The sequence below is a fragment of the Candoia aspera genome, chromosome 6, assembly GCF_035149785.1.
Source record: "Candoia aspera isolate rCanAsp1 chromosome 6, rCanAsp1.hap2, whole genome shotgun sequence".
Taxonomy (NCBI): Eukaryota; Metazoa; Chordata; class Lepidosauria; order Squamata; family Boidae; genus Candoia; species Candoia aspera.
The window spans coordinates 23,435,022-23,447,558 of NC_086158.1; the positions used below are offsets into that span (position 1 = coordinate 23,435,022).

A 12,537-nucleotide genomic window follows, 5' to 3' on the forward strand; every position below is an offset into this window, starting at 1 on the left:
ATTAGCACAGATTAGGGTGCTTTTTGAAAATATGCCATGTGTGTCCTACTGCTCAGGCTTGCAGCTTAGCAATCCCAGTCCAACAGCTTTTGATTTTCTCTGTACTAAAGCACTGCTTATCAGGTGGGATAAAGATTGTCTGCCTCTCGCAAAGCTTTCAAGCATCATCTGGACTGCCCTTCCTCTGATGGCTTCCATTCTAGCGTCGGAGATGTATCATGTAGTGGGAAGTGTAGCAACTTCACAAGGATGCTGCTTGACCCAAATGGGTTGGTATCTTTTTTAGAGTTTCAGTCTGAAGGTCTTGGCTTCTGAACAGAGATCCCCAAAATGCCTTGGGGGAGTGGGGTGACATTTGGGAATAAGGGCTGCAACATTGATTCTGAACTAGATATTTCTGCTGGTGTTGCTGGCATTCGGATCGGTTTTGTTTTTAAGAAATTATTTGAAATGCTTTTTTGATTAACTCAGGTATGCTGTCAAACTGATATCATTTAAATGGCAAATAGTGTTTTATTGCAGTTACTTTTATGTGATTTGTGTTTAGACAGTGAAATTTAAGTACTGTACAAAATCTTTTCTGATGGCAAGGGCTATGGAGAGACTTTGAATAAAGTTCTTTGTGACATGCAGCAATGTGTACAAACCACCGCTATTCAAATCATGTCATGCAGTTGCTTGAGGAACACTTCTGGCTGTCTCTGCGTGTGAGTTCACGCACAGCCACTCAGCTGTGAAAAATTGTTGCAAAGCATGTTTTTCAAAGGGTTTATACAGTCATACATAAAGAAACTTAAGAACCCAATCTTATATATTGTATGTTTACTTGAAGATAAGTCACTCCTTTGGTGAACATTTCAACCAAAATGAAAGAAATCCAGTTGCCATGACTCAACCTACAGACAGTGTCTTCTGGAATCTGGCAGCTCTCTATATGTTAGTACATGTTAGTGCTGTTTGAAAGTATGCATAATTTGTGTGCTTGTGTAATGTTGGGTTAGTGATTAAAATATAAAGGTGCTTGATATAAAATGCATATATGTTATATATGTCCATATGCTGAGCTTTATAGCTCATATATGTAGTCTCTGCACTGTATTGCTTTGAATAAGTGTTGTTTTGCAGAATTTATATACTTATTCAGAGGCTATTTTTGTAGGTACAAATATACACATTTTATGTCCTCATGAGTGTGCAGAGAATGTTGGAATTGGATGGTTTATAAATATTGCTAACAACAACAACAATAAAAATATTAAATGCTATGTCAGTCTCTGAAATATTAATTGATAGTACCAGTTGATCTCTTTGTCTCAGGTTATTTATTCATTAGGATAGTATAGTCCAAGACGGTACATTCCTTGTTATATTCTTGACCCTTAGCATCACTGACCAACAGTGATACATAATTCCAAGCTGTTGTTTGAACCCAAAAGTAAAGCAAACCCATCTGATCAATACACCACTGAGTTTATCACTGAATGTATTTATTTTTTTCCCTTTCTGCTTCTGAATTCCTCCTCATGATTTGATTTGTTTCTCTCCTGTATCCTGTTATAGTCTTTGGTTTATTTATATTTGTGGATTTGTTGTTTATTCATTTAGTCGCTTCTGACTCTTTGTGACTTCATGGACCAGCCCACGCCAGAGCTTCCTGTCGGTCGTCAACACCCCCAGCTCCCCCAGGGACGAGTCCGTCACCTCTAGAATATCATCCATCCACCTTGCCCTTGGTCGGCCCCTCTTCCTTTTGCCCTCCACTCTCCCTAGCATCAGCATCTTCTCCAGGGTGTCCTGTCTTCTCATTATGTGGCCAAAGTATTTCAGTTTTGCCTTTAATATCATTCCCTCAAGTGAGCAGTCTGGCTTTATTTCCTGGAGGATGGACTGGTTTGATCTTCTTGCAGTCTGTATACTACTGTATACATATTTATGGATATGTATCCTAATTTGCCAATGAAAGGATGTATGAATAAGCTTCTCTACTGTTAGCAAGACTTTGAGTGAATCAAAGAGAAATTCTGAATGACACTGATGATTTCTTTTATGGGCTATCAGTGTTCTCTCATAAGATCTTACAAAATCTCAGCAATGAAACTGTGGAACTCCTGTGTGTTTTAGTATATGTTTTTGGTCATTTGAAAACTTTAAGGCTTTATTTAAATGCCCATGATGGTGCTGACCTCCTGGGAATGTAACTGACTGTAGTCTATAGCTTACCATACAAGAAGGCATGAAAGAATTCGGCCCAGTTCTGATAAAATCATTGATCAGTGGAACCATGGAAAATGGGTCAAAAGAAACTAAGCAATGAGAGAGATTGAACTACATAGAACTACACAGAAAGAAGCAAGGGAAAGAATGACTCCACTCTTCTCTTGGGTTTCATGTATGTTCATGTACTCTTCATGTGTGTGTGTGCCAATTTCACTTGCGAACTGAAAATGATGCACTGTGGGGTTTCTTTCCAGATTCTTCTTCCCCACTGATCTTGAAGTACAGGGAAAATGTAATATTTGTATGGTGATCAGATGCTTATGAGAATAAAAGTTATGTATTAGAAAAAAAAGTTGCTTATAAACTGTCTTGTCTTTTATGCTCAGTTAAAAAAGATCCACAAAAATCTAGTAATTCCAGCATTACATGTGTTTATAATTATTTGCCTATTTTTTAATGTAAGGTAAAGATTAAAAGATTTATGTTGTAGCTATTTTATAGATAATTATTGCAGTAATTATCCAGCAGAATAAATTAGGGTGCTAGTTAAAATTGTTGCAATTCTTCATTCTTTAGTTGAAAGATGTATGAGTGTAATGCAGTCTGGGACTCAGATGATTAAATTGAAGAATGGAGCCAAAGGTCTAGTGCGTCTTTTTTATCTTGATGAGCATAGGACGTGCATCAGATGGAGGCCATCCAGGAAAAGTGAAAAAGCAAAAAGTAAGTTCCTTTGAAGATATTACTTAGTTTGTAGATCTTTTGATGTTCTTTGCTTTTAATTTCCAGGTTCATGTGTAATCTTACAAGCTTATTAAAAATGGCTGTCAGTTCTTCCCCTGAGCATAAGTCTGTCACAAGGAATAATCATGATTAAACTTGGTGCCAATATTAAATTAAGACTGGCAGGCACAGGAAAGGCAACACTTGATCCCCAGTCCTGTTCTGATTCTTTATTCATAGGTTAAGAAAGTGAACACATAAGATGTACATGAGATCATAATGTAAAACACATTCTATATTTTCATCTGTATGTCAAAGGGAGTCATGCTTTACACATTTTTTTTACATAGTTTTGGTGAATAACGCAGAGTTCCTTTTGTGTATGGGTACGTGTCCCCTGTTAGCTCTTATGTCTCTGGAGTTATTTAATAAGAAGTCTTCTATAATTCCTGCTACAATTTTTTACAGCTTGTTTCTTCCATAGATGTTGTTTTTAAAAAATTTAGGGTACAAAAAGTGCAGACCTCCTACATGGTGAGGTCAAATATTTCATTTCCCTTTTTTTTTTTTTTTTTTGCATTTTTGGGAGTTACTGGATTTTGTGGGACAAGAATGAGTTCAGGCTTAAGGCCACTTTTGAAATGCAACCCTTGACATGACATGAAAAGCCACATATGGTTCTTAGGTTGACAGAAGTTGTGCATTTTTGTATTAATTCATTAACATGGATAAATTAATTCCTGGATTAATTATTAATGTAAAACAGAATATTGCAATAAACTATACGATAAACTAAAACATGCAGTTTTATTATTGTTTTTACAGTCATAATCGATTCTATCTACAAAGTCACTGAAGGCCGGCAATCGGAAATATTCCATCGCCATGCAGAGGGCAACTTTGATCCAAGCTGCTGCTTTACAATTTACCATGGCAGCCATATGGAATCCCTGGATCTGATAACTTCTAACTCAGAGGAAGCACGGACCTGGATCACTGGGCTGAAATATTTGATGGCTGGGATAAGTGATGAGGACTCTCTTGCTAAAAGACAGAGAACGCATGATCAATATCCTTTCAAAGCATTCTGTTCTAGGACTCAATATAGTGATTCTGGTTGATCTGTCTTTATTGCACATACAGGGTCTACTTTCAATGGCAATTCTCATTATAGACATTTGTAGGGTGACAACATGGTCCAACCCTTCCAAGTCCATCAACCATTACAACATAGCCAAATGGGCTCCAATTACAATAATTGGTCCCACCCAAGGGAATACTACTGTATACATGCTTCAAAAATAATATGGAAGAATTGCTTTAGATCTTTCATGAGCACAGCACTTCTTCTGCTGTATATTAAACAAGTATGTATGTATTTATTTTCAAGTTTTTGTGTAAGCCTAAAAAATGATGCAGCTCATAAAGCAACCGTCAGGGTTTTTTTCCTAGATTGTAGCAGAAACCTGAAAAAAATGGAGTACTTCAGTGAATAACAGAGAGGTGCTGATCAATTGTCCTAACTGGCTACCATTTGCTTGTTATTAAATGTAGGCTTTAATGAATCTTTAGAAAGAAGCAGCAATTGAGTTCCTAAACTGGTGAGCCTGGTAATCTGCATTCATATGAAAGTATGACCTGTCTTTTAATTTGTATTGATTGACTCCTTTGGAGGAAACCTGTAATTCCTATCCTGTCATATCATTTCTATTTATTTATTTGGCTGGCTTTATTTGCCTTCACAGCATGCAGGGTGAGGGCAATCATCTTGGTGATTCTGTTTTGCTATTTTCTGTTAATCATGGCAAGAATATAAAACAGAAACATGGGAAGATAGTGAATACCCAGTTCTTCTCAAGGTCCTCCTCAGCGGAAGTGACTTAGTATTTTAATCACATCACATCTTTAGGCATTATGTAGCATCTACTCAGATGGCTTTACAAGAGAGTAACCGCCCAGAGGCCTCCCGACGGGAGGAGATGGGCGGGGATAAATTAGATAGATAGATAGATAGATAGATAGATAGATAGATAGATAGATAGATAGATAGTAAAATGCCAGTTAGTGTGTGTTAGGTTATTATTCATTAAGGTTTTTGTATTTTCCTCAAATATTACAATGTATTTGTCCATTTCCACAAATAACCAAACACTTGAAAAAACAACAACAATCGCAATTGATTTTAGAAAAAAGGGGTAGCAATCATGGAACCAGGATTACAAATATCAGAATTTCTCTCAGAGACAAAGCACTATATGTATGAGAGAGAAAGAAAGAGGGAATACAAGGTAACTTTGGGCACCCTATTTATTTAAAAATCACATAAATGCTAAACTAAGGGCAAATCTCTTTTAAAGTACAACATTTAGAAGCAAAGATATTTTACTCTGAAAAGATTATACTCTGGGAAAGCACATTGGGTTTTTTTCCCCCCTGTGAGGATATTGGATCATGGAGTGGTTTGATTTGTCCCAAGTTGCCAAGCTAAAGGAAAAAATGCCAAATATTCTCATTTCTGAATTTCAGCTCTTGTTATCATAAGGCAGAGAAACACTTGCCATCATTTTATGGCAAATTACTCCATAAATTACTTACGTAATTTCTATATTTCTTTCTGACTTTTGGAGGCTTCACATGGCTGCCATGCATTTGGTTATATAGAAATATTTCTTCAAGCCTTGTTTGCATGATTAGTTCTGGCAGATGGATGGCTGCATGGAAGAATGACCCGTGTAACAGCTCCAGCTGGAGTGAGAACATAATGCAAGTCACTAAAGGGTATGGATTCATAAGGAAGATGCCTCTGTTCCCATGTGTCAAGAAATAAACAGGGACCAACTTAAAGAAAAATTCACTGGAATTAATGGGTTATTAAATTGTGGAAGAAGAACCAAACCAGATGCAATGTTTGTCACAGAATTAGCCCATGGAGAGCTCTTTAATATAAATGACTGGCACAGGGGAAGAAGCTAAATTGGGTCAATAGTATGAGAGAGGAAGTTTAAGGACTCCATCTTATGGTCCAGATCAGAATAATTCCCTGTGCATTTATTTGCAATTGAAAGAACATCCCCATTGGTCATAGGGATATTCCCAGTGTAACTTCCTTTTATTGTGAACAGAAAAGCTCTGTGTGAGGGGAGCGGAATTCAGATTTGGATAATAGTGGAGCCAAAGGATTTCTTCCAGCATTGTGAAAAGGTGGTGGTGGGGGAAACAGTTGCATAAAGTTGAGCCATAATACTCAATGTGGCAATGTTGTTCTACTAACAGTACTGTTTCCATTAGTGGAATTAAGAAAAGTATCATCCTTGTAGCCCCTCATCTGTCTGCTCTAGAAGGACTGAAGAGGATGAAAAATCCCTTTGCTTGGGCCAATATCTGTTTACATGTCACTGAATTTAATATGTGGTCCTTAGGCTAAAAGGAATAGGGTTGGTTGTGGTAATTTGTTTTGGTACAACATATTATGTCAGCATAGTAATTATGCTTTGTGAACTTCAGCTGAGTATTTTCTGTGAACACAGCCACTCAGGAAGAAATCTACCTGCTCTGTTCAGAAGACACTGGAAACTGTTATTTCTGATTGAAGTACTGTATCTTCCTTGTGTTACAGCTAAAGTGGCTGCAGCTTCTTAGTTTAGAAAGAACAACAAATGAAGCAAGGTGATAACGGTATGCATGAATAAATGGAATTTAAGAATTAGCCGGCTAATCTAATATGACACAAAGGGAAAACACCAGTGATGAGCTAGCACATTATATTATATCTTTCTAATCAAATATCCAGATCTGAGGAGCTTCTATGGACCTGTGGTTGATTCTTGATGGGGTTTGAGTGTTAATCTAGGAAGGTAGTTTTTATGAATTGAAGAGGCCATTATAACAAAGGTAGTATCTCTATAGAACATAGACTTGTTAGTGTTATATCATCAACTACAGTATTGTATCTCTAGGGGGTTATTTTGAATGGGCATCATTTCAAGTTTATCTTAAGATAATGGACATCTTATTTCCAAAACTGGACTGCCACAAGCAGAGGTCCAACCAATATGTAGATTTTAATTTAACTTTGGTTTTAGTCATTGTTCAGTAAAACAATGCAGCCTTCTCCCCAACCCTCCCAGATCCTGGGTAGGAATTCTGAAAACTGTAATTTTAAAATTTTTGTAGGATACTCGGTTGGGAACTGGTTTAGTAATACATATATTCCATTGCATAATATTGGAAAATAACACTAATAGTGGCTTCATACCCTCCTTGTTTCCCATTCATGTGTATTTGTGCATATTTTCCCCTTTTAAAAAACAATTCTGCCTTCTATGCTCTGTTCTTATAATTATGCACTGGATTTGCATAACCTTTCCTTAAACTATTGCTCTTTTCTCAATAACGTAAAAATGTATCCAAGAGATTTTGATATAGGCAGTTTACCCTTTCCTTAATTTATCTCCACTTGGGTGAAGCAGACTTTTCAGGAAGCTGATAAGAATGGTGATGGTTTGCTGAACATTGAAGAGATTCACCAGTTGATGCATAAACTGAATGTCAACCTGCCCAGAAGAAAAGTAAGACAAATGTTTCAGGTGAGTTTTCTTTCTCTATTTATAGATAAAAATATTAGTCTCTCAAAAGAGAAATCTAAAGTTATCAATTAAGATAAATGGACAATTAGTCCAATGTAATTGATTGTTCATGGAGGAAAGACCATGGGGAAAGGCTTATCAAGGTGTGTCATGTTGGCATCTGGCTCTTCTTGGATTGGTGACATATCTCACAGTAGCTCACCCTCAAGGATTTATAATACTGAGATAATTGCAGACTGTACACTTATTTATTAAGCATATTAAGAGACTAGTGATTAATCATGGTCCCAATTTTGCTAGCTTGTGTTAAGTGACATCTTTATTCATGAATCTCCTTCCAACAACTTCATTGGTGAAGGTGAAAGGTCTCCTATGCAAGCATCGAGCTTCATTAGGTCACCTCAAATGCTGGGATTATGAGAGGACAAGAAAAAAACCCTCATATATTATCTCTGCATTCTTATATACATTTTTTCAAGTTTCCTAAAGTTTCTTTCCCCCCTAAATTAAATTTTCAAGTGTCATAATGTTTCTTTGTAGGAGTGTTGCTCCAGATGCTTAAGCATTGTACCGTGGTTTCTTTTTTAATGCATTTTCCAGCTTTTACAATTTGAGGGATGCTAATCACAATGTACACAAAATTCCAAATTTTGTTGCAGAATAGATTTGTGGAAAGGCATTAAGATACTGGAAGTGTAATTTTACTGATGCCCTTCCTGATGATTTCCAAGGTGGAGTTTACCCTTTTCAGAATAGCTGCACACAGAGTAAGCTTTGATTATTCATTATAATCCCAACTGGTCAGTCATTTCCAGCTTGAAACCATCAGTTTAAGTGAAATCAGAATTTCACATTCATGATTGGATGCCTGTCTCCTGAAAGAGATGCTGCGGTATTTTGGCTCTGTTTCTTGGCAACTGCATTATGGGTCCTACAGAGTTCAAATTCATCCAGTGTGTTGACATTTATATGTGACCAGGAGGGTAGCTTCTCTGGAAATGAAGGGTGAGGTGTCATCGTGTATTAATGACATGAATCTTTGCCTCTCCTTTTAAGCCATTCATTTGAAACTCTAGATGACCCAAAAGACCAGGGCAATGGACTGACTCAAAGCAAATAAATTGAAGCTGAGTCCAGATAAGACAGAAGTATGGTTAGTTTCTGCATTCTTGCCCAGTTGAAAGTTGTCTGATCTGTTATATGGGGAATGTACCATATGTAAGACGTTCTGGTATGCCGTACTAAGATCCATCATAGTCACTGGATGTACAATTAACTTCAGCATATTAAAGCATCTTTTATTAGTTCAGAATGATTTACAAGCTTCAGCCCTATTTGGACAGGAATTGTGAAGCATCTTCTAGCCATGTTCTTGTAGTCTCCCAACTGCACTGATGCAATGCATTTTGTATAGTGCCACCTTTGAAAAGAGTTCAAAAGCTTTAGCCAATCTGAAACAGAGCTGATAGCTCCAATTGCACTTGCTGATATGACCATAAGATTCCAGGACTTTGGCATTTGCTCTAGCTGCCAATCCATTTCTGGAATCATTTCAAAGTGTTGATGCTTTTCATCTTCAAAGCTTGGGCCCAGCATATAGAAACAGCTGAAAGATACACTTGACTTTTGTGTGTTGTGCCAAGGGTGGTAAACAGAAACAAATGTTTTAATTAAGTTTAAATAAAAATCAATGCTATGCACAATCACATTAAAATTGGCAGGGTTTGGGTGGCCTGTGGGAGTCACACCCCAGGCACATGCAGTTGTGGGACTGGAGGTTGGTCATCCCAGATCTAAAGGTTGGTCATCTCTTCCTCTTCCTCCTCCCAAACTCTCTACAACAGATTAAATATTACTTGACCGAACAGATGAATGAAGTTCAAACTGGGAAGGTGGCTTAAAATGTGTTTGTTTGTTTGTTTTATTTCATTAAACATGTTTCTATGCCATATCAATCACAATGACTTTTAGTGTCTCATGTAGAAAAAAATGCGATATAAAATATATCCAATGAGGGAGCCTTCTTAGTTGTGGCCAATAATATTCTTTTCCACCTCATCATAGAGTTTTAGAGAAAAAAAGTATGATATATATTTTAAGTCATTCTGCTCTTCATTTCGTGCTGGTGTAGCTGTACTGCTTAGGTCTGCTGAGAAGTGCTGCTTCCTTGCAAACGTTTAATGCAACTAAGCTGAAACGCTGAAACATTCTTCCCTATTAAATTATATGTTGACACATGGAATGGCTGTTTCCCAAGGCAGATTATAAAGTAGGAATGGCAGAGATCGTGAAGAGCGATGCTTTGAGGTAATGGGTTGAACTGGACATCTTACTATAAACCAAGGTTGTTTCTAACTTGATGAGCCATGCAGAGTTATGATTAGGGTTAGGGGCTCAGTTACGGTTTTCTGTGCTGAGAAGTGGTACACTGTAACACAGAACCTGACTGATACGAAGTGATGAAACTGAGTGTTGATACGATAGACATAAAAATGAAGTCTTTTGACGATTGTATGTGTTGAAAGGAAGCTCAAATCACAGTTAAAACAAACTCAGAGAGGTTGGAATGCAACTTTCCAAGTTCCTAGGCAGTGTGGGCAAAAACTGGTATTCCGAGGATTACAGTTCCAGATTGGGGGAAAGTTAGTGAATCTAAATTAAGCAATTTGGGATTTCACAAGTATATTTTCCTTCCATTAATACTGTATCTAGCTACCACATATACTTGGTTATGGTTTTTCCTCAGGAGGCTGACACAGATGAGAACCAGGGAACTTTAAACTTCGAAGAGTTTTCTGTGTTTTACAAGATGATGTCTCTGCGGCGTGACCTGTACTTGCTGCTTTTGAGCTACAGTGATAAGAAAGACCACCTCACTGTTGAAGATTTTGCTCAGTTTTTGAAGGTAGAACAGAAGGTAAGAAGCAAAACAAAAATGATTAACATAATTTGTAACAAAATGTCCCCATTTTCTTTTTGCATAAAAGTACCCTGTTGCTTTATCTTGAAAACATTTATCAAAAAATAATTATCTAATACTTGGATCCTTGAAAGTATCGACATCTATACTTGTGAACAGTGAGAGCAGAAAATGTTTATGAATCAGAGCTGTACATGTCTTATTTCATTTATTTTGGGGACTATTTTATTTCTCCATTTTCTATATACACTTATGTAACTATCATATCAATACACATTTCCAAAATAGAAAGATTTTGTTTGAGGCTGGGAGTATAAACAATTCAAGAGAACTTCTTTCCAGAGAACTTCTACCTGCTGGAACTCACCTTCTTCCCATTCAGGCAAATATGTTGGCAAATCTCTTCTGTTTGTCTGTCTCTAAACATAAAGTTAAGATTTGATTGCCTCACACAGTGATGCGTTGCCCAGAATGAGCCAATGCATTAGTTCCTAATGTTTTATGGCAGAAGCAATCCAGGTTTGATGCTCAGTGACCGTGTCCCTACCAAGAACAGGAAGTTTCTGCTCCTGTTGAGCTGGGAGTGCAGCTCAAGCTGTTTATAGTATCTCCTCAAACTATAACTCATGAAAATCAGAATATGATTTCCAAAGCAACTACTGCTTCAGGCCCTCTGATGCCATATATTCATTGTACTATATCCACCTGTCCAATAACTTCACTTGGAGACCTTGCTCTGGATCCTCTATCATCTGCAGTTAGGGTGGGTGTTGACTAGAATGACAGTTCTTGGACACAGCATATGGATACTTTGCCAGAAAAACACACCTTGTCTCAGTGCTTTTTGGCACCAGGGAATGCCTTTTTTAATTTATCTGAGCATTTAAAAAGTGTTTATAGTTGCTTTGTTGTGTATTTATGGCTCCCACTGGGTTTGTTAGATTGATTGGCTTTGGCTGCCACTTCTATGATATCTATTAATGTGTAGGTAGTGTTTTATTGTATTGCTTTTTAATTGCAGCCTCCTTTGCTTTATAAGGGACTTTATACATTTAGTAAATAAGCAAATGGAGAGAAGTTTATTTTCCCATTATGTTAAGATAATCTGTATTAGATTCATAATACAGATTTAGAAGAAACAACATGTGTTTGGATTTTTTTCTCCCTTCCTTCCTTCCTTCCTTCCTTCCTTCCTTCCTTCCTTCCTTCCTTCCTTCCTTCCTTCCTTCCTTCCTTTTTTGCATTTCCATCATATCATTAGTCTCATTTTCATAGTTTGGAGGGAGAAAAGCTTTAAAATATTATCAATTTTGAAGGGGTCCAGTAAGACAGATTATAGGCTTTGGGTATAGCTCAAGGCCAAAGCCAATATATATATTGACACCTGTTATAAATAATTGGCATTTTGTTTCATTGGTGTGTCAGCTTTTGTTGGTCACCTGTTATTCATAATGCATTTGTCAGCTGTAATATGCCCAGCTTCTCTATCCCTGTCTCTATTCATAGGGCTTATCGAGTATATTCGTGCAAGACAGTTATATTGTGTCCATTACTTCACCCTGGATCGATGACTTTAAGAAACACCTGCTGTCCATTCAAAAGATTGCAAACATGCTCAGCATTATGATTTCCTTTCAGGAGACAAGTTGAGCTTTGAAGTTCAAATGAGTAATAAAAATATATATGAGACACGTGGAATGGCAGTGAACTTAAGCTCTTCAGTAACAGAAGTCAGTGGTACCTATTGACTGGCACAAGTTAGTCCTATAAAGGTTACTGTATAAGGCCAGTATAGATGAACTTCAGGTTTGGATGATGTACTTAATTTTTTTTGCCTGTGTTCTAGATTCTACTGTTATTGCCAATCACACTTTGGTGGCTTAGAACCACAAGCAACTATCTGTTCGTTTTTCAGATAGTTGAAATGGTGCCTTTTTTTTTTTTGCATGTGCTTAGAAGTCATTTGCTGGTGAACACCATCCACCCATTATCATGTCAGCACAGATCAAGCTAACATAATCTATACTGTGACTATGTCACAAGACATGAACTTAGTGTGCATGGAGTACAGATGCACAGGATGAACAGTGA

The 12,537-nt window shown here is 37.2% G+C and overlaps 1 protein-coding gene across 1 annotated transcript in view; it reads left to right on the plus strand.

Annotated features, from left to right (window-relative positions):
* PLCH1 (phospholipase C eta 1) overlaps window positions 1-12,537 on the plus strand; it is a 106,768-nt gene that overhangs the window by 40,905 nt on the left and 53,326 nt on the right. Inside the window, exons 2-5 of the mRNA XM_063306531.1 lie at window positions 2,794-2,940; window positions 3,766-4,009; window positions 7,397-7,526; window positions 10,273-10,443. Of these exons, the coding sequence (XP_063162601.1) occupies window positions 2,794-2,940; window positions 3,766-4,009; window positions 7,397-7,526; window positions 10,273-10,443 (692 nt within the window). The remainder of the gene's footprint in view (window positions 1-2,793; window positions 2,941-3,765; window positions 4,010-7,396; window positions 7,527-10,272; window positions 10,444-12,537) is intronic.